Source organism: Podarcis bocagei, assembly GCF_964188305.1.
Source record: "Podarcis bocagei genome assembly, chromosome: 3".
Classification (NCBI taxonomy): domain Eukaryota; kingdom Metazoa; phylum Chordata; class Lepidosauria; order Squamata; family Lacertidae; genus Podarcis; species Podarcis bocagei.
In genome coordinates this window covers 59,077,840-59,105,132 of record NC_138127.1, presented here as the reverse complement: position 1 = coordinate 59,105,132, position 27,293 = coordinate 59,077,840, and the positions used below count along the sequence as shown (strand labels likewise).

Sequence of the window (27,293 nt, the reverse complement as noted above, 5' to 3'; positions counted from 1 at the left end):
CCCCACTTGCAATTCCCAGCAACCAACCTACACCAGCATTCTGCTCCTGACATGGGTAGAATGCAGCCACTGCAGTTAATGAATACCACAGCAGTGTATGGTTCAGAAGGATAGGCAAGGGAGGGGGGGAGTAGTACACTGCTAGTCTCAAGCACCTCCACAAGGTTTTTGTTCCAGCCTTCAGCCCTTGTGTCAGGGCTGTAAATATACTACTGCATTTTGTTCTGAGGATGGTAAAAATACATATATTCATGGTACACAACTGATATCAAGCTGTAGAGACTTTATCACATCAATTACAGTCGAACCTCTACTTTCCACCGCCGCTTCTTACGGCAAACCTGGAAGTAACCAGTGGGTTTGCAGCCGTTTGCACATGTGCAGGAGCGGCGATCGCCGTTTGCACATGCACAGAAGCGGGCAATCACCGCCGCCTCTCCCAGAGACCAGTTTCGACCTCCGGATGGACCTCCGGAACGGATTATGGTCACAAATAGAGGTTCCAGGGTAACTGTGAAATTTAGGTCTTCAACTATAATGGACAAATCACAACATTCCTGATTACCAGAACTACTACTAAGAAAGTAGTTTGTAGACTTAAACCTTAAAGTATACTGCCAAATACAGTAAATAAATGCTTACTGGCATTTGTTAGAATAACTGTTATATCAAGAAGCCAACTGCTCAAACAGAAGCTATATTATTATTTTTTTACTTAATGTATCTGAGAAGTAATTTTTTGCAGTACCCAAAGAATTACATTTTTAATTTCAGTTTCACAAAATGACCAGGACTTAATTTAACATATCATGCAGCAGGTATTGCTGAAGTTGTATCAACTTTTGCATCACTGACTCTATTTCACAAAGCTTACGGTTAAAACCTGTTTCCACAAACATTTGCTCACAAACAAGTCCCCCTGTGGTAGGGCATGATTTGAGATTAATGCTGTCCACCAGAGCAGTCCACCAACCACTACACAGCCTCCCTATGTGCTTTATTTGGAAGCTTTTGTATTGTCATTCTTTGGTGAACTACAGCTTAAAGCTGCAATTCTGCAGTTACATACATCCAGGTCCCTTTGAAATAAGTGAGGCAAATATACACACTTTTAGGACTGAAAGCTAATTTGCATAGGGGGCTTCAATGAATTTACAAAGGGATGCTTTAGATGTTTGCCATTTTTACATATTTAGGTTCAAATTGATGCAGGAGGTGTGATCCACAACTTCAGAGAGGCCCAGATTAAATGCTCTTCAAATCCACACATAAAAAACAAAAGACCACACACACACGCAATCATTTTAAGTGAAGGATTCTCATCACATAACATTCCCAAACTTTAAAACAGTCCTTCTTGGAATAGTTTTATTCAGTATTAAGCTGTGTTTCAAAGAAAAAACCCTCATGCTAACAACCATTTATAGCTTTCATTAAATTAACAAACAAAAGGCTATCTTAGAATAACAAATGTTTAAATATATAAAAATAAGTTTAGAGTTAAGGCTCATATTCCAGCTGCAATTTTCAGAAGTACCTAGTGATCTTGGCCATGCAAAACTAAGCACCTAAGTTGCAACAAGGGACCAACTTACTAGAAACCACAGGGATTCATGATTCAGCCACTAAAGTATTTTAATATGCCTCGTTAGGCAATCTAACGAGTCAGTTTTGAAGATCTTGGTTCATATCTCCTGGCCACTAAAGTAATTTCAACAGCTAAGAGAGAAAAACTGTAATTTTAATTAGGTCAACAGAAGAGCAAGCTCAAATACTGCTTGTTCTTCAGCAAAAAGCCAAATGGTTGCCATGACATTAAGCCATGTTTGCCACTGTTTATCTGTTTTGTAGATCTCTTCCCTTATGAATTCTTGTAGATCAATCATCTTGATGTGTCTGTCGCCTGCAACGGACATCTTTCTGGGAAATATTTGACATATTACACATACGAATTAGCTTAACGAGACCGCAATACCACGCTCCAAAATTACTTCTTCTTTCAGTTCTTACAAGTTTAAAAACTCTTTTCCCAACTCCACTTTGTTGGGGGAGTTTCTGTTGAAACACAAGGCACAATTTGGGAGGGGATATTTCAGCAGAGTGATTGTCTTAAAATATAGTCTACAAAGTTCTTCAAGTCAACAAATTAAGATCTTTGCTTGTTCTACTCATGCAACATCCTCTAAGTAATCTGCTTCACCACTTAACTGAGAAATGGTGAAATCTTGCGTGAAGTCTTCAAGCTAGGAGAAAAGAAAATATTAAAATGTTAACTGATGTTTAAAATCCAGTGTATTTTATAGCTAAGCTGTTCTTTAAAACATTATCTTCTATTAAAAACTCCTATCAAGAAGATCTCAAGTACTTTCCTATGAGCAAGAGGCAACACACCACTATCTATCTATATGGGTTGCCATATTTTAAAGAACAAAGAAGAGGACACATTTGCTATGACGACTTTACCTGTGAAAAAGAGGACATGTCCTGGAAAAAGTGGACAAATGGCAACCCTATGTAAGTCTCAGTGAGTTCAATGAAACATATTCCTAGGAAAGCTTGTATAGGATAGCAGCTTTAGTACATTAAATTTCCAGTAAAATAAGGAAAGAGAGCATATTTTAAAAATCAATATTTAGAAGCTTTGTGCCACTGCTGATGCTTGTGTTCATTTTATTATTGTAATGCTACCAACAGGGCTTCCCCTTCTCTTCTTCACTACAGCATGCCCCTAAAATCTGCTCCAGAAGATTGGGAGACTCTTTGCAGCAGATTGTGGTGCAGGATGGAGCAGATGCAGGCATAAGGAGAAGAAGGGGAAGTTCCACTGTGTTTGCTGGCAAGATGATGGATTTCATCCATAGTTGAGGAAATATATTAGCAATTTCATATATTCAAACACATTATTAATTTCTTTTCAGTGAAGATTAAAAAAATGAACTTTTACAATATATAGTTGCTACTGAAGCAAAATGAAGAATGAAATGGCATTTGTTAATGTACAGAGAGGCTACAGAATACTCCTGAGGTAAGAGAACAGTGATGCCGATCATACAGATAATTCTGTTGCCCGAACTGTAGACTTAACAGTATTAATCTTTATTAAGTGCACATGAGACTGTTAGTTACTTGGGAAAATCTCAATATGTTTCAGGTACCACCCCTCCCTCCCTTATTTTGACCATATGGTTTTTAAAAGCATGTGTGAGCTATACTGTGCTATGCTTCTTGAAATATGTGGTATCCCTGAAACCATAACCTCCACCTCTCATCCTCTTTCAAATAGAGAATATACTGCAATTATTAAGGAGATCTTACATTCAAATAAATTAAGCAGAGCTCAGTTCACACATTACTCATTCTGCACAGTAAGGAAAAAAGGCAGGGGTTGCTAATGTGGTACTATCCAGATGTTGTGAACTAGAACTCCCATTCCCCTTAGCCTGTCCTTCAATCCCATCCCCCTGCCTGGTGTTCCAATCAGTGCTGCAAGGCTAGGTCTGAGAGCCATCAGTTAAATTTCCTACAGTATCCCTGATGTAGTGTTGCTCTGGGGCACTGTGGGATTGAAATGCTGATTCCCAAACTCAACCACCAGGCACTGTTTGGAGTACCCCTGCTGCAATCAAGTAAACCGCCTGGGGAGCGAGGATCCCACTAAAAGTAGGTAGCCCACTAGGTGGCACTTGGCAAGAGTCCCTTAAACACAGTTGCAAACAGGTACAGCTATTGTTTGGCTTAACAGTTTCTCACAATAACGATATGTTTGCAAGAAACCTTAAGAATACAAAAATAGGATTCTAGGCAAATAGCTTTCTACTGAGAATGAAAATGGATACATGCCCACCCTGATGTAAAGTATAATATACATACTTTATCGCTAGGATTGAAGTCGTCTAATTCTACGGAAATATCATCTATTTCTTCACCAATGCTGGCTTCACTTTTCTCTGACCGATGACTAGTACTGACATGAGGGAAAGTTAAAAGATGGAAACAATAAAGCTCTATTCTTTAATGTTAAAGCACACCTTATAAATTAAAATATCTACGAGAAACATTTCTAAATACCTAATAAATAAAATGTTGAATTTCAAAGTTACGTGTGGGCTGAACTGCTTAAAAGATCCTACATTAAAGTAAATTCATCAAATACAGTGGTGCCTCGCAAGACGAAAAGAATCCGTTCTGTGATTCTCTTCGTCTAGCGGTTTTTTTGTCTTGCGAAGCAAGCCCATTGAAGGATTAGCGGATTAGGGCTATTAGCGGCTTATCTGCTGATCGGATCAGCTGATAAGCTGCTTAGCGGCTTAGAAAAGGGGGGGGGAGGAAAAAAACCCAGCAGGAACTCGCAAGACATTGTCATCTTGCGAAGCAAGCCCATAGGAAATTCGTTTTGCGAAGCACCTCCAAAACGGAAAACTCTTTCGTCTAGCGAGTTTTCCGTCTTGCGAGGCATTCGTCTTGCGGGGCACCACTGTACCAGGAGTCATTACTTCAAAGTACCAGTGACTTACATGGAGCTCCCCACATCCCACAAAGTGATTCTATAAAGAATTGCTGGTGCCATGTGATCACTTAAGGAAGCGTATATATACTTGACTTCAAGAACCAACCAAGACAGCTCATTAAAAAAAAATATTTTCACACATCAAAATTGGAAGCACATAATTGGCTGTGTTCATGTCATAGTAATCAATGGCTAATAATTTATGTTGAACATGTAGATAGCTTTTACTCTACTCCTTTCTATTAGCAAGCAGGAGAAAAACACCATGATCCTTGGCTTAGTGTTACATCTGAACCAGGGATCAGGGTCTTGTTTCACTCCAAACAAATCACTACCTGGAGCAAAGGTTTGTGCAGAGTGAAACAAACATGATCCCCAGCTCAGACACAACACTAAGCCAAGGATCATGGTTTGTTAACCAAAAGGAGCAAACTGGAAATTATCAGCATGTTCACTAGTCATGACTTTCCATAATGTGTGAACATGCCCAGAGTATTAGAACATCAAGAAATTAATAAAAGAGCAGTAAATAGTTTGAAAATGCTTGTGTGGTGTATAGCTATATGGAAACACAACTTTTTAAACCCTTTTTGAAAAATAATGGGCATTCTTTTTAACTTATATCAAATGCAAATAAATGCTTGAAGTATACCACTCTGAATTTTCTCTTACCTATTGAAATCATCAGCATATTCCTCTTCATCCCCTGCTTATAAATAATTAAAATGGAGGATTAGAAAACTTGAAATTACATGCAATATTTAATTAGAAAGATGTGTTTGCTATCAACCTAGTTTAACAATGAAAATAGGACCATGAGGATTCCCCCCCTGAAAAATAGTAACTTTAGAACAGCTTTTAACATGCTGCAAAGCACTTCATCAAACTTATTGATCTATGCATAGAAATAATTTTTATCTTTTGTCTGAACAATTACCAAACAAGATGTGGCAATAAAAAGTTCTTAATGGTGTCCTTCTAAGAAGAGCTACTTGCCTAGTTCAAGTGATCCAAATTTAGAATTCATCATCTTTACATCTTTCAAAATTGAGTTTGCATCTGTAAAACAGAGGTTAGGAAGATCAAAAGTGTGTAACTGCTTCCTACAGAACCTACTTAAAATGCATGTTAACCAGATAGATGACAGAGTGAAAATGTGAAGTTGCTATGTTGGTATTAAGAGCAGCCATGCTGATTTTCTATGCTCATGTTCTTACTATGGCTTACTATGTATGAACAACAACAGCAACAATTTATTATTTATAACCCGCCAATAAACAAAATAAATAAATATGATGATAATGATAATGATAAAATAAAAATAATAATTTATTTATACCCTGCCCATCTGGGCGGCTTCCAACAAAATGTTAAAATACAGTAATCCATCAAACATTAAAAGCTTCCCTAAACAGGGCTGCCTTCAGATGTCTTCTAAAAGTGTGGTAGTTGTTGTTCTCTTTGACATCTGGTGGGAGGGTATTCCACAGGGTGGGTGCCACTACTGAGAAGGCCCTCTGCCTGGTTCCCTGTAACTTGGCTTCTCACAGTGAGGGAACTGCCAGAAGGTCCTCGGCACTGGACCTCAGTGTCCGGGTAGAACGATGGGAGTGGATGTACTGGATGTACTGGACCGAGGCTACTTCACTACTCCTTTCCTGCTTGGACTGGAAGCAGTTGCAGTTGGTGTGAAGGCTGAACTGCACACCTGGCTTCTGAATAGCAAGCACCAGTACTGCTTTCTGAGCAGGAAAGGGGCAACGTGTGAGGAGCTCAACACTGTGTGGGTCCAGTGGTGGAGCCAATCTGACTCTCCTGCTCCCCCCCTCCCCATGAGCTCCCTGTGCCTCTTGACTCCTAGTAAGTGCGAGAGGTGTCTGCCAGGTGTCCCGCTGACTGCCATTGACTGGGAGGAAACAAAATATGATCAGTAAGCCAAGAAAAAACCTTGGCTATAGACTGTGTTTGTTTGTACTGAAATAAACCATGATCCCTGGTTTAATGCCAAGCCAACAATATTGGTTTCTTTCATCCTAGCAATGAGTAGGGAGAAGAAAAAGCAGGCAAGATTTGTTTGTGCACAGTAAGTCATGATTTATAGCTTACTGTGACATGTGAATGCAATCTTCATATAATACTGGAGAACATACTTGCCAATTCATTCTCCTACTTCATAAAAGCTAACTGTTGCAGTTGAAAACTGATACAGTGGTGCCCCGCAAGACGAATGCCTCGCAAGACGAAAAACGCGCTAGACGAAAGGGTTTTTCGGTTTTGTGTTGCTTCGCTAGACGAATTTCCCTATGGGCTTGCTTCGCAAGACGAAAACGTCTTGCGCTTTTTTTTAAAAGCCGCTTGAAGAGGCACAGTTGTGACGGACCGTGCTTCGCAAGATGAAAAACATCGCAAGACGAAAAGACTCGCGGAACGAATTCTTTTCGTCTTGCGAGGCACCACTGTAGCTATCCAAGAAATATAGAATGAAAATGTGCCTAAGATGTTATTTAATTGTTTTGCTGATTGAACAGATTCTTTTTAAAAATTGTAATCTGCTTTGGGTCCATTATAATAGTCAGCAGATCATATAAAAGAAAGATGCATGCTATATAAATTAGAACCTATGTACAAGAACAGTGGGGGATGCAGAAATTTGAATGGATTCTATACAGAATGGGTGACTAGCCTGTGGCCTTCCAGGTGTTACTGCACTGCATTTCCCATCATTCTTGACCACTGGCTATGCTAGTTGATGGGAATTGGAATTCAACAATTTCTGCAAGTCCACAGGTTAGCTTTATAGCATCTGAACTGGTTGTCAGGAGTAACGTGCTGCAACCCAGCAATGCACAAGAACACCACATCACTATTTGCCAACTAGTCCTGGTTGCACAGCATTTCTCACAGCTAGGTACCTATCCTCTTTTTCTGGTGCAAAATAATAACTTTAAACTGTTTACAACAACACCAGAATGGTAATGATCTAGCACAAAGCTAAGTGAAGGTATGCTCTTGTAATGCAAGATTATTATAATATTTAGAGCAAGGGAATGTAATTTCTCACTCAACAACTTACTGTCAGACTTTTTTAGAGGAGGTGCTCCAGACAAAGAGCTCAGACCAGTCTTTATAGGTGGTACATCAGAAAGAGAAGCATTTCCTTCCTTGATAGAGTCATTCTTCCTTTAAAAAGGAGGGAAGGGGGAGATACATCATTTTTTAACTGCTTCAGACTGAGTCATGAATGATGGCTCTTAATGCCAAATATGGCAAGAAAAGCTTGGCACACATTCTCACCTATTCCAAAGCCTCTTCAGTGTAACTGTTTATGTCATATGATGTTTTATCAACATAACTCAGAGGAAGAGATTCAGATGTAAATGTAAATATAAACTGTATCAACCATGTTATGATTTTGAATTCAAGTAAAATTTTCTTCAGAAGAAGCAGATCTGAGTTGACATGGCATCAGAGTTGATTATTCCTTGAACCTGTATAAAGTAGTATGCAATAACAACCATTTGGTTGTTACAATTTTTCCACTTGCCTCAAGGAAAATATTCTGTGCACAACATAGCATTTGCACGTGGGCAGAGCAATCCACCACCACCCCTCAATACATCAGATTGTTGTTCACTTTTAGACAGGGTTGAAGTGTCTTCTGCTTTCCTCTCCCAGCTAAGCTGGACTCTGCAGGCTGCCAAAAGTGCAGGCTGTCTGCTGGTGGGATGCCTGGAGGCAGCAGTTAGCAGAAAGCCCTGAAACAGAGCATTCCAAGACTAGGGAGGGGCTGAGCTAGTCCAACATCTGCTTGATCAAGTCTCACTTCTGTCATGCAGTGACATTGAGTTTGATCAGTGTTGGCTTGTGTTGGAGGCGGGTTTTGGAGTGCCATTTAGTTTCTGGGACAGCTTAGTTGATGTACAAAGCTACTTTTAGACAGAATGTTCTGAAGCTCTGCTGCATGCAGGGCTTCATCCATCATTCTCTAAGTTGAAGCACTGGTGTCCTGACACTGCCAGCCTTTGCAAACACACCGAAGCCATTATGGTGTCATCATCACAAAATACATCTGCTTATATAAAAACATGAATATAAATATTTCTGAATTACAGGGTTCTATTGTCAAGTAGGAAATATATTTTCTTATTTTTGAAAAAAGCGATTTCTGTAAATGGGGGAAACACAAGGGCAATCTATGGGCACTGCAACAAACTATTCTTCTACAATTTGTGCAAAACATGTACCCTCTTTTTCATTTATTCTAAGGTAGAAAAGTGCAGCATCCTCCAGCCTAAAACGTCTAACTATTTTGTTGTCTAAAGGAAACATTTATAGTTGTAGTTCATTCAATTTACCAGTCATAACTTTGTTCTGGTTTTGGTATGGGATCATCAAAGAAGGAATCTCCCTCTGCATCATCTTCTCCTACTGCTAGATTATTCTTTTCTTTGGTATCTACATCTTTGTTTGGTTGAGAAATTAGTTTTGTTTCATTGGGTAAGGAGTGAATGCTGCCTTTGCTCTTTGCTTCTCCAGACAAGATGCTTGTATCACTATGACTTGTTCCAGTAACCTAAAAAAACAAACAAACCATTTCCTTAAACAAGTCATATAATTTGCTTCCCTTGAGCTATAATCCATTTTTGTATACAAAAAAAAGAACATACAGTAGTACATCAATAGTCATGTAGGCACAATGTCACTTCAACAGTTTTTCAATTATCTGTTAAATTGATTGCAATGTGTAGACAGAAATGCCAGTTTCACAATCTTGTAAAGAAAGAAGTTTAAAAGATAAAGGTTTCCCATTTATTTATTTTTTTAAAATGTGTATTCCACTGTAGCATAAAAAAAATCAAAGTATGTTTATGGCAATAATGCCATATAATAAAACCATAAAAAGTTAATGAGTTATTATAGTTATTAACCTGTAACAGTTATAGTTATTAAACTTTTGAGATGTTTGCTACTCACTTGAGCCCCAAATCAATTTTACAATATAATCCTAAAACACACTTACTTGGCAGCTTCATTTTATATGGGATATATAACCCTTACACTGCATGAGCATCCAAGGCAACATAAAAATATTATCTAGAAGAAGTATTAAATACCATCCTAAAGCCCAACGACTTCAATGGAATTAAATCCCAGGTTAAATAGATGTAGGACTTCAACCTAAAATTACCAGATTAATAGAAGCAAAATAAATAAAATGCAGCACTCAATAAAACAGCAGTATCATTTTTCATTCATAAGACTGGTAAATTTATTTCCACATCTGCACCAACCATTTTGCCCAAGCCTGCATGGAGTTCCACCTCATTATCAGCCTGATGGGTTAGGACATCGCCAGCATTCCAAGCCAGCACTCCACACATCAGCATAGGCAGCCACATGCTTGAGGTGGTAGACTGGGCTTCACCATAACCAGCAACCTTTCAATTGATGTTGAGCTGGACAATCGTATTGGCAAGGCAGCTACAGCAATGGTTCACCTCTCCAAAAGGGTATGGGAAAATGTGATGCTAAGAACCAATACCAAGATGAAGGTCTACCAGGCTTCTGTACTGAGTACACTGTTTTATGGAAGTGAGTCATGGGCAACTTTCACCCGCCAGGAGCGATGCCTCAATGCCTTCCATTTGTGCTGCGTCAGGCAGATTTCCAGCATCACATGGCAAAACAAAATGTCAAAAAAAGATGTGCTCTCCCAAGCCCACATTCCCAGCATGTTTGCAACCCTGTCTCTGTGACATCTACACTGGTTTGGTCATGTACACAGAATGGAAGATAGATGTCTGCAAATATGACATGAAGGCTGGTATGGGAATCCCTTGCAGACAATTGTAGTGCCTGGAGACAGTCAGGTCATATAGCCATAGTAGTGACCAGAGGAGGAACGACCACTTTGAGAAGCAGAGGGAATAAATGCCATGGCACACCTATAGCACCAAAACCCATCTGCCCCACCTGTAATAAAATATGTCTCTACTGTATTGTTCTCTACAGCCACAGCAGCTAACTCTCCAACGGTTTGACTTTACTCCCAAAGGCACACTCTTCCCAAGACAGACAGATGCCAACAATATCTGCATAAGGAGTGTCAGCGATTACTTTTAAATTCAGGTCCCTTACCCCAATATAAAACATATACAGTACTAGAGTTAAAAATTTAAAAGGCGTGGTATCAAAAACTCTTCTTCGGGCTCTCACAATTCAACAAAGCTACAATTTTTTTACAATAGAATTTTTGTATTAGTAATCTGATTAATTTTATAGTTAAGCATTTATGTCAGTTTCATTGTAACCAGTTCTGAAACCAATTTAGTAGTTTTAGGAGGTAAATTGCCATTACCCCGCTCATCTAGAAATTTCATCTAGATTTTGAAGGCTGACTAATGCAAATTTCCATATAATCAAACAAATTACAACTTTGGATGAATGATCTAAAAACTATTCTGAACATTTAAAATGTGGTATACAAATACTAAGCATTACTATTACCACTTCTCAGTAGCAGCATCCTAGAAGGATGATACCCAAAGATAAAGATTTGATAAAGATTTACAGGCTGAAAAAAACTATGCAATGCAAACAGGTAGGCACATCATTCCTCAAACACCTGCTATATAGTTAATAGCAATATTGGGGAGGGGGTTAAGGTGGGTTTTAGTGCAGTATCAGAGAGTAGGAGTGCTTAACCTTTTCCTTCCCCCCACCTATCATTCCTACCCAATTCTTCAGCTGGGGGTCCATTTTTTATCTTTGATCTGGCAATAAGGGGGAAATGGCCACTGAAAAAGGTTGCAAATGAGAAGGCAGTGGCCACAGCTCAGTGCAAGAGCATGTACTTTGCATGCAAAATGTTCCAGGTTCCATCCCCGGCATTTTCAGGTAGGGTTTAGAAAAAACCCCGATTGAAATTCTGGACAGCCACTGCTACACAGTGTAAGCTGTACTCTGCTGGGAGTACCAATTGTCAGCCTCAGTATAAAGCAGTTTCCTCTGCTTATCTGTCCAACTGATAAATTTATTAAAATATTTCTATCTTGCCTTTTCATTAAAAACTGCTCAAGGAAGCCTCTAGAATAGTGGAGGTGACATAATGAATCCAGGGAAATATGATCTTAAGAACAAATTAGAAACCAATAAAAAATAGAAAAGCATCACAGCGTGGAAGAAAGGTTAAGCATCGCTGCATACATGCAAATGTCCCCCGCCACCCCACCAGCATTCACACAATAGGAGGCAAAGACAAAGCTGGGGACTGTCTAGTTTCATCCTGAATACACTCCAGTGAAGCTGGTTCAGAGTTAGGTCACATCCACCCCATGCATTTAAAGCACATGGCTTTCCTCAAAGAATCTTGGGAACTGTAGTTTGTTAAGGGTTTTCTGTGTATGAGTGTGTCTGCATGTGGGTAAACTTCAGTTCCCACAATTCTTTGGAGGAAGCCATGTGCTTTACATTACAGTGCAGATGTGACCAGCTGAAAGTAAAAGCTGCTTTCAGAATAGAAAAAATGCTGAAACACTTTAAAAAAAGCAATCCCACAAATGCCTGCTAGCCCTCAAACCATCTTATGACCAATGGCAGTAAAGTGTTTCAAAAAGAACTAAAGGTCAAGTGCAGTCATCCATTACTCGGCCTTTAAAGAACCTTATGGTATTTTCCTATATGCACGCAATGGAACCTCAGTTCATAACCCAAGGCCTGCTCTAAGTGACTCTGTCAATTGAGGTATAGGTAGTAGCTATGCGTGAAAATACGTTTTTTGCTAGTAGCCCCATGATAGTTGCATGGTCTCCCTAGAGAGACTTTGCTGGTATCTACTTTAACATATTTTTAGTGCCAGGCAAATACATTTTTACTTTCCATGTTTCTTAATTTTTGGGTAATTTTACACTTTGTGGACTTTATCCCTTTGTTTTATATGATTTAGTGCTCTAGTTTTTGATTCTCTGCTTTCTATTTTGGTGTGATCTGTCCTTAGACTTGATACCTGTTTTTATTATCTGCTTTTTACCACATTTAAATTGTAATTGTGTTCCTTTTTTATCTTGTTAATCTCCCAATAGCTTCTGTTACAGGAAGGCTTATAGACTTTATATGCAAGCAAACAAACAAACAAACAAATAAAATAAATAAAATAAAATAAAATACACTACTTGATGGTGTAGTCTTTGCCTTCTCCATTCCTTCAGGACAGGGTAAGGAAGGGAATATGATAGATAAGTAAAGGTAAAGGTACCCCTGCCCGTACGGGCCAGTCGTGTCCGACTCTAGGGTTGTGCGCCCATCTCACTTAAGAGGCCAGGGGCCAGCGCTGTCAGGAGACATTTCCTGGTCACGTGGCCAGCGTGACGAAGCTGCTCTGGCGAACCGGCACCAGAGCAGCACACGGAAACTCCGTTTACCTTCCCGCTATAAAGCGGTACCTATTTATCTACTTGCACTTAAGGGTGCTTTCGAACTGCTAGGTGGGCAGGAGCTGGGACCGAAAGACGGGAGCTCACCCCGCCGCGGGGATTTGAACCGCTGACCATGCGATCGGGAAGCCCTAGGCACTGAGGTTTTACCCACAGCACCACCCGCGTCCCTCTAATATGATAGATACCTCATAGGAAAAACAGCAAACCACCAAAAGCATCCTTTCCTAGCTCTCTTCATGCCTTCTGGACTGGCTTTCAAAAGATGCACAAGGTTGGGGGTGGAGCAGAGGAGCAGCAATACTGTATTCAAGTAAGTGAAACAGGAAATGGGTGGCTATTCCCTGAAATCTTAATTGCAACTCTGCCACAAAGCTGTTTTTGTATAAGGGACAGGTCCAAACATCCTAACAGCCAAATTGAAATGTTTCAGATAAAGCAATTCACTCAGGATTATCCAAGATATACAGTGGTGCCCCGCAAGACAAATGCCTCGCAAGACGGAAAACCCGCTAGACGAAAGGGTTTTCCGTTTTGGAGGTGCTTCGCAAAACGAATTTCCTATGGGCTTGCTTCGCAAGACGAAAATGTCTTGCGAGTTCCTGCGGGGGTTTTTTCCTCCCCCCCCCTTTTCCCAAGCCGCTTATCAGCTGATCCTAAGCCGCTTAACAGATGATCCGCTAAGCCGCTTATCAGCTGATCCCCTAAGCCGCTAAACAGCTGATCCACTAAGCCGCTAAACAGCTGATCCGCTAAGCCGCTTATCAGCTGATCCGCTAAGCCGCTAAACAGCTGATCCGCTAAGCCCGCTAAGACGCTAATAGCGCTAATCCACTAAACCGCTAACAGCGCTAATCCGCTAATGGGCTTGCTTTGCAAGACGAAAAAACCGCAAAACGAAGAGACTCGCGGAACGGATTCTTTTCGTCTTGCGAGGCACCACTGTACTCCATTATCTCAGCACCAGTACACACTATGTTTAATGAGCAACCACATGTAAGTCAGCCCTACTCTGCCTGGTTGGAATCCTAAAGGTTCTCCCTTTATGCAGGGAAAGTTAGATAGCTGCTTGCCTGCCTCTCACTTTGATGGGGGGAAATTATCGGGTCCTCTATCCTCAGCAAAGTGAAGGTCAGGCAAACGCTTCAAATTTTAAATATTTGGTATGTAGAAACTTTCAGAATTCCAAGTGGGTAGGAAACGGTTTAATTTCATGAGTTAATGTGTGAACTGGCCTTCAGTTAACCAAGAACTAACAATATACAGTAGCATTAATGAATGATATTGTGTCAAGATACCTAATTGTTAAAGTTTTGGAATCCAAAGATGTGACCTTTTGATACAAAAACCGCATGGAGAGTCATGAAATGCAGGAAGGAGGGCAGGCAAGCAAGCAGCCGCTCCATAAATATAGGTAAAGCTTATTAATAAGCTTTGCATTAAATTTACATAATGTAATTAATATTGTGCCTCAGAGTCTGTGTTACATCTACATATTTGTGGAGTTAGTTTACCAAATGCCATGAGTCAGTTGCAATGATTTTTAGTGCAAGCTGCTCTTTCTTAAAGGTAGAACTACAAGCACCTGTCAGTTTCTTCTCCTCATGCATTTTACCTGCTCAGTTGTGTCCAAGCACCTTTTCTGTTTACGATGTCCTTTATACCTTGGTATCTGAGCACAAGAATAAAATAACGGCACAAAAATGAAAACAAATTATATGTGGGTTATGTTATGTGAAATCTAGATTATTGAGTTAGATCTATGCTATCACTCTAAAAACCCGATTAAAAGCCTTGCCTACTAATCAACATTCTCTCTCTGCTTGACCAGTAGATTACTTCATGAGCTGTCACCTCCCACCTATTTAAAAATAATCACAGGCTTCAAATGAAATACAGTAAGAGATGTGATGAATGAGTCTGATAAATTTCATAAGCATTATAATCTACAAAATTTTCTTTCCAGTTTCTTGCCACAGGAAAAAATTCTGTGTTCCACCACACTTTGCTTACACTGTCCCAGCACACATGTAAAATTTTAGCATTCATATTTGGAAGTGAAACAACTATTTTGAGTATGTCCTCTACACTTGGATATACTTTTTGGAATAGTACAGGAAATACATCCAGTGTTACTAGACAGCAGCTACCATTTCTCCTCTTAAGAGAGATGCGTTTTCTAGTCTACCTTCTAGATAAAAGATTAGAGATATGAAAGCCTGGGTCATGGGGAAAGAAAAATTGGAAACTTTGGGAAACTCTGAAAAGAAGCCATCCTGAAATTTTGGAATGAGTGAAATGCTTTAATACAGGTTTAATTTACAAAAGATGTGCACTATGAAGATTTACGTAAAATAATCTAAATAATTAGAGAATACTTGTGTATACTGTACCTATAAACATTCAAATGTGTTATGTATTGCTTAACTCAGTATCCAAATAAACTAAGAGACTGTAATACTGTGATTGTATGAAACCATTTTGTATATGCTGTTTACAACATTATCTGTGGTTCTATTTTCAATGTTTATTTATTTCTCAGATGGCAAAAGTTCTGTGCACACTGTTTAGGTAGAATACAGTGCAGTTCTCTTTCTTGAGTACTGGGTTCATTCACCATTTTGCTTGCATAAAATTAAGGCATTTATACTTTTGATGCTGTAAGCTACACTAATAAAGAGTGGGTTTTACATATGAGTAAATGAGCATTGCATTAGTGTGCAAGTTCCATAAAAATGCCAAAGAGTACAATTTTACATGCTAAGTTATAAAAGGTGATAGTTTGTTGTGAAAAGTAATAAAATATATGTAGGTTTGATAAGAAAGTATTACTACTTCAATTTCCCTCTGAGGAAAACAAATTGGTTGCTTTATATCTCTATACAGGACAATTTATTTATCTACTAGGAAGACTGTAAGCACTTGGTAGGATTCAAATGCCTTGAGTCATGTAACCTCTGCTGCTATGTACAGAATTCTGTTCACAGATGTGCAACTTGTGCTTAAAGACTCAGACTGAAACCTTAAATGAGACCACAGCCAGTATGCAGATTTTACAATTATTACTTATACACCCTGAACAAAACATTTTCATTATTCATTGTGGGAAGTAATGCCAGTTAAAATAGTTTTAAGCTAGTATAATTGAGCAAACCACAAAGTTCTAGCATGTGACATCAAAATCATATTCCAGTTTCTCAACACAGACAGTACCATTATGAGTCTCCTTTTGACCACCAGTCATTTTTAGCAGTGTTCAGAAATACATCATTTAAAACACACAAACAAAAACAAACACTTTAGTATTGCCCAGCAGCCTAACAAAAGGTAGCCATCAATTGTAATCTTCTTACACGATTCAAAAGAAGTGTCCTTACAAGTGTCCTTACAAAACAACACTAAAACATTTTATCTTCAGAAAAACATTACTAGGCACATTGTTAAGTTTAATAGTTCCTGTGATCCCAAATGATTAGCCAAGCACTGGAAGTAAGTTCTGTATTATTAGCTATAAACATTTAGAAACCTTAAAAAAGTGACTTGGGAAAAACAATTGGAGTGCATTTTTGTGAATATACTGCCACCTTGCTTTCAATATTTACTCTTCAACAAACTGCCTTTAAAAAAGAAAACAGGTATTGTCAAGATTTTAACTCTGGATCACACAAGGCATTGTGCAGAGAACAGTTTTCACCTAGATTTAAGAAAGGGCCAATTCATCCAGCTTATCCCCTCTTGCCCCCAATAAAGGAAGATTCATATGAAATGATGCTGTGGGAATAATCCAGGTAATGAAACCCATAAAAGGAACTCTCCAAAGCTAGAACAAACAGCTGCTACTTCAAGCGTTCCAAGAAATTAACAAAGACTTTGGGCTGCATGACAAATTGTTAACATGTACTTTCCAATGTTGTAATGTATGCAAACAGAAACATTAAACAATGCATTGCACTAGGGAGTCAGGATTGGCAACAGCTTTCTGATACATGCATACATGGTGGAAAATGTTATTGATGCTGTGTGACATAAAACAACATTAACTTACAGGAAGGCACACGTTACTGTTCAACACATCAGAGTGTGGTTGGGTTTACATTTACAGGGCTCTACTTCACTGATGAAGTAAGTGGCAGAAGTTCTCTCTGTAATGTTGTTTCTACAAATAGACAAAGTCATCTCTGTTCTCTGTCCTACAAGCAGCTCATTCATGCTAAAACAAAGGTACCTTTTGCTCTTCACCATCACATCACTAGCAATAATAGCTACACTGAATACATAATCTCTCTTTTAACCACAGCTACAGCAACTGTTTAGCTGGTAAGAGGATTTTCTCTGTTCCACAGCAACACCAGCAGATGTCTTACCAGTTCATGCCAGTTTTTTATTGTCACCTACAAAACAGATGATTTCTATGACCTGATCATCTTATTGCCCTCTGGTATTTTCTCTTGCAACCCCAACACTCCCCAAAGAGAGGTGGAAGAATCCTCATTTGTACTTAAATACTTTCTCCAGCAGATCAAGAACCAAGCACCTGGCCTCTGGAAATAGAATGGTGGACTAGATGGGTAAGGAGCCATCAAGCCACCTAATCCAGTATCCTGCTCTCATAGTGGTCAACCAGATGCCTAAGGGAAGTACGAGGCTTCTAGCAACTGGTATTCATGGAGTCACTATTCTTTCAGTTAGTTTACCTCTGTCCAGTACTTCTCTATGTATAGCATTCTTTATTCAGTCTTTATTAAAATAAGCAAGAATCTGGTTAAGAAACATGAGTCTCTTGGGACAAGGTAGAAAACAGAAAAGCAAAGAGATTGCAAAGAATTTCTCAGTAACTCTTCTAACAATGTAAAGCTTTAATCAAGATAATCAAGGGTGAAATTTCATCTTAATATTCTGATGGATAGTCAATACCTCCTTTTTTGTACTGGCACACTCCTTAGGAAATATAAGTTTCTAAATAGAGATTGCTTCTTTTGAGGCTCCCCATATTCAAAGCCAATCAACAACAGTTAGTCTTCTACCCGCAGACATGTATCTCATTAAATCTGTTTGCTCCTACAACCAAGGTTACGTAGAGCAACACTGATACAAGCCTTTACAAAATCAAACTTGCTGCCACCATGGTTCTTTTGTTTAAGTTGTAATTTGATATTAGGAAAAATAAAAAATCAACACTACTAAAAATCTAACCTTCCTTATCTGATACAAGGAACAAACAAGAACAAATATGAAAATAAACAAGTCACATATGGTCCATATGGTCTACAAAACTACAGTAATTTCCCCAGCAAGTATGCCAAACTCTTGTTAGTGCAGGCTTGTACAATTTATTATGTAGCAAGGTAAATACAGGTAACTCAATAAATTCACAATATTCAAATCAGGCAAGCAACCTTAAGTAAACAAAGCTAGTACAGGCTGCCCCCCACATTAAATTTCAATGGCCTAGTTCGCACATCACATTAAACCACAATTTAAAACAAAAGTTTCCGCAGCGCTCCTTCTCTCTCCTAGCATAGATAAAAGCTAGAGCCTCAACTGTTATATCAGCTGAACCTGTGCTTGTGGTTGGTTTTCACCAAACAAACCATGAACAATAAGCCAAGCACAAACTTTGGTTACACTTGTAACCTTTTGTTTCCTTCAGATAAACCACATGCCTGGATATGAATCACATGGCCATCCAGACTTTGGCTTGTTTATCTACAGCATAGCAGCAGGAGTGCAGGAGAAAAGCAGTAGAACTTTTCAGCTATTCATGCTCTGCTTCTCAAATGAAGTAGCAACAAAAATTGCACATCACACATTGTCATTCTAGTTTTATATCACATCCCAACTTCTTTCTAATTTATACCTGCATCCCATCAGATTATGGTTTTATTTCATTAAACAATTATCTGCCTTTATCATTCCCCGATATCTTACTTCCTGTTTAGAAAGTCAAACAGGGTCTATTAACAAAATGAAATACTTGATAGGCAAGAATGAACAGAGAAAAAAATTGAAATTTGAAAATGTGCTTCTCAAATAATATTAAGCTTAATTCCAGTATTCTGACTTACCTTACTTGGCAATGAGTGTATGTTAGATCTTCCATCTGATGATTTTGGAGGAGAATGTACACCATCAGATATTACAGGGGCTACCTAAATAATAGTTTTAGAATAGAAAATAAACAATTTTAAACACACCAAAATTTAAACATTTAATTTGCTTGTCATAGTTTGTTTAGCATGCCTACATCAAGATAAATAGTTTATTAAGAAAGTTAGTATAACTAAAATACTACACATTTTCAAAATCCTTACCTCTCCAAAGTTAGACACTCCCTTCTTCTGCTGGCATCTTCTGATCACTTCCAGCAGTAAGGGCCCTTCTTTTGTAGCTTTAGCTTCTATAATTCCCAAGTCCCGTGCTAAATTCTCTCGAGCCTCAAGCCCATTTAACTAAAAATAAGCATAAAGCATTCCAGGCCATTAACACAATATATTTTACACAATTGTTCGTTCTCAAATTCAAGATTTGACAGCTGACTGACAGAAAAAGAAATTGTTCCTAAAGTGCATGAGCATGACATTCAAGTTAAAGTTATTAATATCTTCCCCCCATTTATTCAAAAGCAGAACCAAAGGTTTAAACGGTGTTCCATTGTATTTTGGGGGGAGGGGGAAAATCAGATTAGCACTGCAGTCTTATGCATGTCAAATCAGAAGTAAGCCCCACTGTGTGCAATGTCTACTCCTAAGTAAACATGCTAATGAACTGGAGAGATGATGCAGAAAAATGAAATTGGGGACAAAATTGAGGATGGGACAATTTCAAGCATTTTGGTTAAATTACTGTGTTATAATGTGTTATTATAATGATTAAACGTGTTATTATATTATGTGTTGTTATAAGAATTAAAATGAATATAATGTGTTATTCTCTAATGTGTTGTTATAATGATTAAAATGCTTACTTACTGTGCTTGATTCAGGCTGAAAGACAGCCAAAGTAAAATCAAGGTTGAAGAATTGAAGAAATTCAGCAACCAGACTAGCCACCAATCGACCTACAAAAAGAAATGAGCCACATTTGGTTTTCCCGTACAGCATTTGCACTCACTATTAACGTTTTCAGTTGAAATGTGAGTTAAGTGCTACTGTTTACAAAACAGGTATGATATAGTGAAAAAATGCTTTGGGCATTCAATAATGAATTTGTTTGTAAATAAACAAGTCTTCCTATATTTCATTGAATTTCTTTAAAAATTGCTCCCAAACAAACTGGCATTCAAAATTAAAACCTAAATGTACTGAGGCTGGGCAGGGACAGGGGAACAGTAAGGAAATTGTAGGCAAGGGAACCCTTTTCATTGAATGGTTATTTTGAAGGTAGACAAGGAAAGGAAGATCTAGTAGTAGTGATACTACACTTGAGAACGGGAAAATAGGAAGAATGGAGAAATAGGTGGAGGAAGGCCTAGTACTATGTAAGTCATATACTCTGAAACACTCCTTTATGAAGGGCTACAAAGACAGGGAGGACTTCCCTTTACACCAGCAGTGGGGAACCTCTGACCCATGGGTCTAATGTGGCCTAGTATGGGTCTAAATTTGGCCTTTAAGGCAGTTCCCCACAAACTGGACCCACCTGCCTCACACTTGATGTCTTTTATTTATTTTATTTATTTATTTACGGCTATTAGCCCATAAAATATGTACAAACATAAAAGGACAGAGGCATAAAGACCGATATGTTCGACACCAGAAGGTGAACACCACAATGCAAGGGTGGGTCACTGAGCAGAGCCAAATAACAGCTTGGGGCCCGGAGAGCTCCAAGGGACGGATCGCAGAAAAAGGAAAACTGAAGACGAGATCCGACATGCACTCTCATCATAACTGTCCGATTAGTTTTTGATGTTGTTGTTGTTTTTTAGTGGTTTTTGTGTGTGAGATAACCGCGTTCAGGAATCTCGCCACCTGCAGAGTTACAGAAGGATCTGTATCCTGCAAAAGTAGTGTGGCATGTGACTCAACAGGCCTGCCAACCAAGCGCAATAAAACAGGACCCTGGAATTTAGTCCTGGCTATGCTATGTAGGGGACAGTTGAACATTATATGTGGAAGAGATTCAACAGTTTTCCCATCACACACACATAGCGGAGACACCAAACCCCTGGAAAATCTGTGGCTCAGCAGGTTCGATGGAAGGACATTGATCCTTGCACGAATAAATGCAAGTTGGTGTGGTACAGATGAAAGAGATGACATGTATGATGGAAGGCCAAGTGGTGGGGTTATTCCGTGATACCTGGGGGAGCAGACACCCCCACCCCAGGCGAGGTTGTGTTGATTTTCAATGTCTGCTAATCTTTGCTCTATAAGGCTTTTGGCTGAGCGTAAGTTCATCTTTAAGGAGTCCGCTGGGGAAATTCCGATGCTCAGAAGTTTGGCTTGGATTTTTCCTACCCACGGATTGACAAAGTCGTCCTGCCAGAGGCACTGGAAAAGGTAATGGTCGGGAAGCCTATGCCAGCTGGACAGCCAATAGCCAAAGACTCGCTTCCAGATGACAGTCTCCAATGATGCAATCCTTAACTCCAGACGTATGGCTGCGTTGCTCACACACATGGGAAGTTTCAGGAGGCGACGGAGAAACTGATTCTGCAATGTCTCAAGCGATGTTAAATTGGACCCAGGGGCCCAGAGCGGGGCAGCATAACAGAGGGTGGAAACCACTTTTGCGTGGTATACCTTCAATGCAGAAGGGATGTGGGAGGCTCCGTCGGCCGCAAAAAATTGGAGTAGAGTATAAAGTATTGTTTTCCCTTTGTTTAGTAAATACTGTATCTGTGGCTTCCAGCTTAGGTTGTAGTGAAAAAAGACTCCCAGGTATTTAAATTTGAAAACCTGTTCTACACACTTGATGTCATATACAAGTTCCTAAATGCTTAAAGAGTTTAGATTTTAGGTCCTTATCAAAGTTGACCCATGGGTTGTGTGTGGGGCAATCAGGGATCTGATCTGTAGGCTAGATTCAGTTCCCCACCCATTTTACATCTTCTAGAAACTAAAGTCTTATTTCGGACACACACACTTCTGTAAATTCCAAGTTACTTCAGGCCTAAAACCCTAGCAATTATTGGTTAGCAATTCAACTTGAGAACATTTCCCCGGAAACATCCATTTCCCAAGTGTGGCAAATAATCACTCTGCAAACTTGCTATAACCTACATTTAAATATGAAATGCAGTCTTGTTTCCACTGAGGTTGCTGAGACCGACCTTTAACTGTAAAGCTATGTCGTTCACTTGAGTTTGGGTTTTATTATGAATAAAGGATTTATTAAGCCTTTTAAATCTTCAAAATATTTTACAATCTTTGTGTTCTTTACACAATACAACAATCCTGATAGCTTACTATTCCTGTTTTACATAGGCAGAAGCAAGAATGATTTGCTCAAGAACATACAGAAAAGTACCAGGTCCAAGTACAGCTTTTAATCCACTTACAAATTCCTATTTAGTTTCTCTTCCTCCAGTTTTATAATTCAAAGGTCTGGCACGAGCAAAACTTTCACTCTGAAACTGCTTGAAGTTTTATGCTTATACTTGCAGCCAACAAAAGTATAGCAAAGTTGTAGAATTTGCAGATTCTGTCAACCAAATGCTGACAAGATGGAATTTGAACTAAATTAAGAGGGATGATGCAAAGTTAACAGAATTTGGAGAAGCCCTTGTTTGGGAAAATTCAGGTATAAAGAAAAAAGCAGGGGATTATAAAAAGGGCAGAGAAAAAACAGAAGGTAAGCAAGTAAGAACATCAGTTAGCTCCAGTGGCATCAGCTGTAGATGAGGCCTTTAAAAACTCCCTGGACAACAGACTGCAGAATGCTCTGCCTTCTACATTAGTGAACCTTGCTCTGACCTAACCAGAAATTGTCTATGGCTTGCTTTTATCTATGGAAGGACAGGCTAACCCCTGTTTGCTGTATATCTACTTTCCACTGCAGTGAGCCATCTTTGAACAGTACTGTAATGATATCTCCTGTTGTGATTTAAGCCTGTTTACATCACCAAAGAACCACAGAAACTCCCTCACTGATATGCATCAGTGTCCACACATTAATTGGGAAATATATATGGTATCTTTAACTAGCAGAGACAGAGCTTACCATCTTTTGTATTTAAAAACTTTTTCAAACTTTCATTTACCAGAGGTGTTTTGTTCTGTCAAAAAATGAGAAGAACAATTAACGATTACAGAGATATAAAACAGGTAGATAACAATTATCTATATATACATGAATGCTTATGCATCCTCATGGTGAAGCCACGCCTATATCATACAGTACCAGAATTTGGCAGTGATTAATTTTGAATGCCCAAACCAAGCTGAACTTGGGTATTCTAGGAAGAAAAGAGCAGGATAAACATTAAATAATAGCCAACACTATGTTTTGTGCAACAATACACAAAGTTTGAAATTTCAGTTCTGGAAGTAAGTTGGCAGCAGCAGCACCATTTTATTTACTGTTGACTCATTCTTTACCTACTTGATGATGCCAAAGGCTAGGAAACAACACCCTGTTTTTTCTGGAGCCTTTGGCTTCCATCAACTGTAGACTTTAAAGTAAGCAGAAAGCACACAGTGTTTTCCCCTCCTTCTTTCAATTTGCAGCAGTAACCCTAGAGTTCAGCATCTCAAACTATACTGTCTACCTTGGGAGACAGAAACAGTTGGTTAGACTTTGGGATGCTTGAACAAATAAGACCCACAAGCCAAGACATAGGTGTAACACAAACTACAATAACTCAGTGATTCTACTTGAAGGCTGGCTTCCAAGGATAGCAATGAGGGACGCTTGTTCGACTCCCTAAAACTTGTGTTGTGAGGTCACACAGGATTCTATTATGCTTCTTAATGCTTTTTTACATCTATATGAAATGAAAAGTTGTTTTGGCAGCTCCTTACCTCTACTTTCTCTTGCTCTTCTAGTGCTAAAAATACAGCTGCTCGCAATTCTGCCTGTAACAGAGAGCCAGCATTTGTATAAATGTATAACATTTTGCAACTATATATTAAGAAAGCTAGATACCAAGACAAACCTCACACAGAAGGGTCCAATTTATTACACAGAAACATTATTCACACAGAAATATGGTTAAGGATACAGTATCTTCATCATTTAAACTACAACACAGAAAACCACATAGCAGCACTTAAGCCATGTGAATGACATTTCAAGTGTTCAAGTCAACCTGCAATACTCATGAAAGGGTCTAGGGACACAGATTTTCTATTTACTTACACTTTGCACTTTGTAAAAAGTGGCCAGTTTAGAACTTGGAGCAATATCATTATTTTATTAATTTAATTTGCTAGTTGGTTTATCTTGCCCAGGGCAATCCAAAGCAACATACAAACAGACAACAAACTCCACAAAGAGCTGTTGTTTGCTTTATTTATATTGTGTTTGATATAGTGATTGGAACGTTGTTTTTTAATGCTATTGTGATTATTATGAACTGCTTTGAGTTCAGCATTTGTTGTTGGAAAAGTGAAATACAAATATGTAATCAAATCAATTAGATACATAAAACCAAGAAGAAAAAAACATTTAAGATATCCTGCTCATGTGTATTTAAAATTCATACACAGAATGAAAGGAAAAGAAGTACCGTATTTTTCGCTCTATAAGACGCACCAGACCACAAGACGCACCTAGTTTTTGGAGGAAGAAAACAAGGAAAAAAATATTCTGAATCTCAGAAGCCAGAGCAGCTGTGCAGTGAAAGCCGCAATCCCTCTTGCTGTTCTGGCTTCTGGATAGCCAAGCAGCCTGCATTCACTCCATAAGACGCACACACATTTCCCTTACTTTTTAGGAGGGAAAAAGTGAGTCTTATAGAGCAAAAAATACGGTATTATATTCTAACTTGAAGCTTTACAAAAGTATGTAAATGCTTTAAATAATGCTTCAACACAACTGGAAATGGCTAAAAATACAGCTGACAAGGGATAATTTTGGGTAATGGATTGTAACTGGAGATAATGTAAAATACTTAACACAGTAATATTAGAAGCTAAGGTCACATCAACAAAGGCAAGTGGGAAGTCATTTAATCAAAATTGTATTGATTTGGTATAATTTGTGAAGATTGGGTTGAAATTTAGAAAATCAATAAAAATAATTGGCAAAAAATAAAGTTTTTTAACCCATGGGATTAGTTTCCTTTCTTCAGGCTCCATCTGTTGGGGTCTTCATTTTCTACTGACACATTCTCATCCATAATTCAAATCCTACACCCCTTCTCTCCTACTCCATCTAGGGACATTCACTTCATGCCTACCCTCTCTACACAGCAAATTACCCAACTATTTAAGAATCAGTGAACTCATGCTGCAAGGTGAGACTCTGCCACACACTGCATCTGCTTCTGAAAAATGAACCCAAGTAAATGACTGTGCTAACTTATCATTGTAGAACAAAGATCTATAAACCTTTTTCTTGGAGGGTAATGTGTGTGTAATCCCAAAGAATGAGAGAAGTGGTCAAACTCCAAATAATAATGCCAAAAGGCCATTGGAAAGCATATATCCCGTGTTCTGGGGAAATGCTATACATTCTAGCTAATATACAGTATGTCATGTAACTGTCTATGCTGCCTGTCTGACAGTAAACATTCTAACAACTATGTATTAAATATCAGTGACCCCTCCTACTTCTACACTGTAAAGAACGAAAACACAGACCAAGCTAAAGTGAAAAAGTCAATCAACAAACAGAAGTGTGGCCAGGGTCAGTGTATGGTCAGCTTGAGCTTTAAGTGCAGCTTATGAAGTGTAGGTGTTGACCTCAGATCAATTTAAAGAGTCAGTTTTTCGTCGTTTTAAAACCTACAGTGCAAGTTTAGAAAAGTGCACACTGTGGTGTTCATAACTTATCTGGAGATAGGGTAGCAAAACCAAAGAGGGACTGGGAGGAGCTCCAAAAGGAACTCCCCAATATTATTCCCCAAGACCTATTACAGTCGTTAAGAGTCGTCAACAAGCTCATCTCAGCTATCTGCCAATCTCCCATTCCCACCACCCTTCTGAGTAATACCCCTCCCCACCTTCTCACTATATAGAAGGATCTGGCAACTTCTGTTTCAGTGTATCTGAAGAAGTGTGCATGCACACGAAAGCTCATACCAAGAACTAACTTAGTTGGTCTTTAAGGTGCTACTGGAAGGAATTTTTTTATTTTCCCCAATATGAGTGAACTGGCACAATTTAAGAAGGATATTGACAAGCTGGAATGTGTGTGCAGAGGATGGCAATCAAGATGATTAAAGGTCTGGAAACCAAGCCTTATGAGGAATGATTGAGGGAGCTGGGAATGTTTAGCCTGGTAAAGAGGAGACTGGGACAGTAGCACTGCGTCCAATATTGACTAAAACTGCCAATATTGTAATGCCTTGTTAAAAGTTTATGTTATGTTCACACTTTGGATACTTTGTGTAGTTCTGGTCACCCAATCTTTTTAGCAAAAGGTGAGAACGGGGAGAACGAAAAGTTTATAAAATTACACATGCTGCGGAAAAAGCACGAAAATACATCCTCTCCCTTTCTCATAATACTAGAACTCAGATCGCCCAATAAAGTTTAATGGTGTCAGGACTTTTTCACACAGCACTGCTAAACTGTGGAACTTGCTTCCACCAACGTAGGAATGGTCACCAACTTAAATGGGTCGAAAAGAGGACTGGAGCATAAGCCTATCAATCGAGAAATCAGAAAATAGTATGCCTCTGGATACCAGATGCTGGGGAGCAACAGCAGGAAAGAAAGTTCCCACGTCCTGCTTTATGGACTTCTCAGGAGCACCTGGCTGGCCACTGCGGAACAGGCCTTTGTTCCGGGGCAGAAAGTCTCTCCGTTATGTTCTCCTGACCACCAACCAACCCTTTTTGCTTCAGGAGGAGTTCCACGCATGCGCCACGAAGCAAAGGGCAGCGCGTGACACTTATGCCTAGGCGGCATTGTCCAGAGGGCGGGAATGACAGTTGGGAGTCCGTTAGCGCCGTTGGTGTCGACCCGCTCTCTCGTGAGGGCCGCGCCACCAGCACCTCCACGCACAGCACGCCTCTCCCGGCGTCAAGCGGGCATACGCCGACGCACTTCTGAGGCGCTCCCCTCCATCCCATAAAGCCTCCGTCCCGCTCCCCGCCAGCTCCTCACCTTGATTTTATTCAGCACCCCGCTCGTCTCCAGCGTCTGCACGAGGAGATCCCTCAGCTCCGTGTCTTCCTCCGTCGCGGTCGCCATCTTGCTTCTCCCTGACAACCGCCTAAACTGAGCTAGTGACGAGACGAGCCC

General features: G+C 39.3%; 1 protein-coding gene across 2 annotated transcripts; it reads right to left on the bottom strand.

Moving 5' to 3' along the window:
• Positions 1–1,350: 1,350 nt before the first annotated feature.
• CEP43 (centrosomal protein 43) lies at positions 1,351–27,289 on the bottom strand. Of its 2 annotated transcripts, XM_081187472.1 has the most exons (13): positions 27,156–27,289; positions 23,904–23,957; positions 23,104–23,158; positions 19,908–19,996; positions 19,251–19,388; positions 19,005–19,088; positions 14,555–14,611; positions 8,863–9,080; positions 7,581–7,687; positions 5,504–5,566; positions 5,180–5,213; positions 3,871–3,964; positions 1,351–2,243 (listed from the first exon to the last, which is right to left on the bottom strand). In XM_081187472.1, exons 1-13 carry the CDS (start codon positions 27,240–27,242, stop codon positions 2,169–2,171), a joined length of 1,155 nt encoding a protein of 384 aa, XP_081043598.1. In that variant the 5' UTR covers positions 27,243–27,289; the 3' UTR covers positions 1,351–2,168. The 2 variants fall into 2 exon arrangements, with proteins under 2 accessions (XP_081043598.1, XP_081043599.1); XM_081187473.1 differs by lacking the exon at positions 14,555–14,611.
• Positions 27,290–27,293: the final 4 nt, after the last annotated feature.

Coding starts and splice junctions, on each gene's coding strand:
- CEP43 (XM_081187472.1), bottom strand. CDS start 27,242: ATGGCGACCGCGACGGAGGAAGACACGGAGCTGAGGGATCTCCTCGTG. Junction 19,389..19,907: donor TTCAGCCTGAATCAAGCACA/GTAAGTAAGCAT, acceptor GCTTATTTTTAG/TTAAATGGGCTTGAGGCTCG. Junction 5,214..5,503: donor ATTTGGATCACTTGAACTAG/GCAAGTAGCTCT, acceptor ATTTATAAGCAG/GGGATGAAGAGGAATATGCT.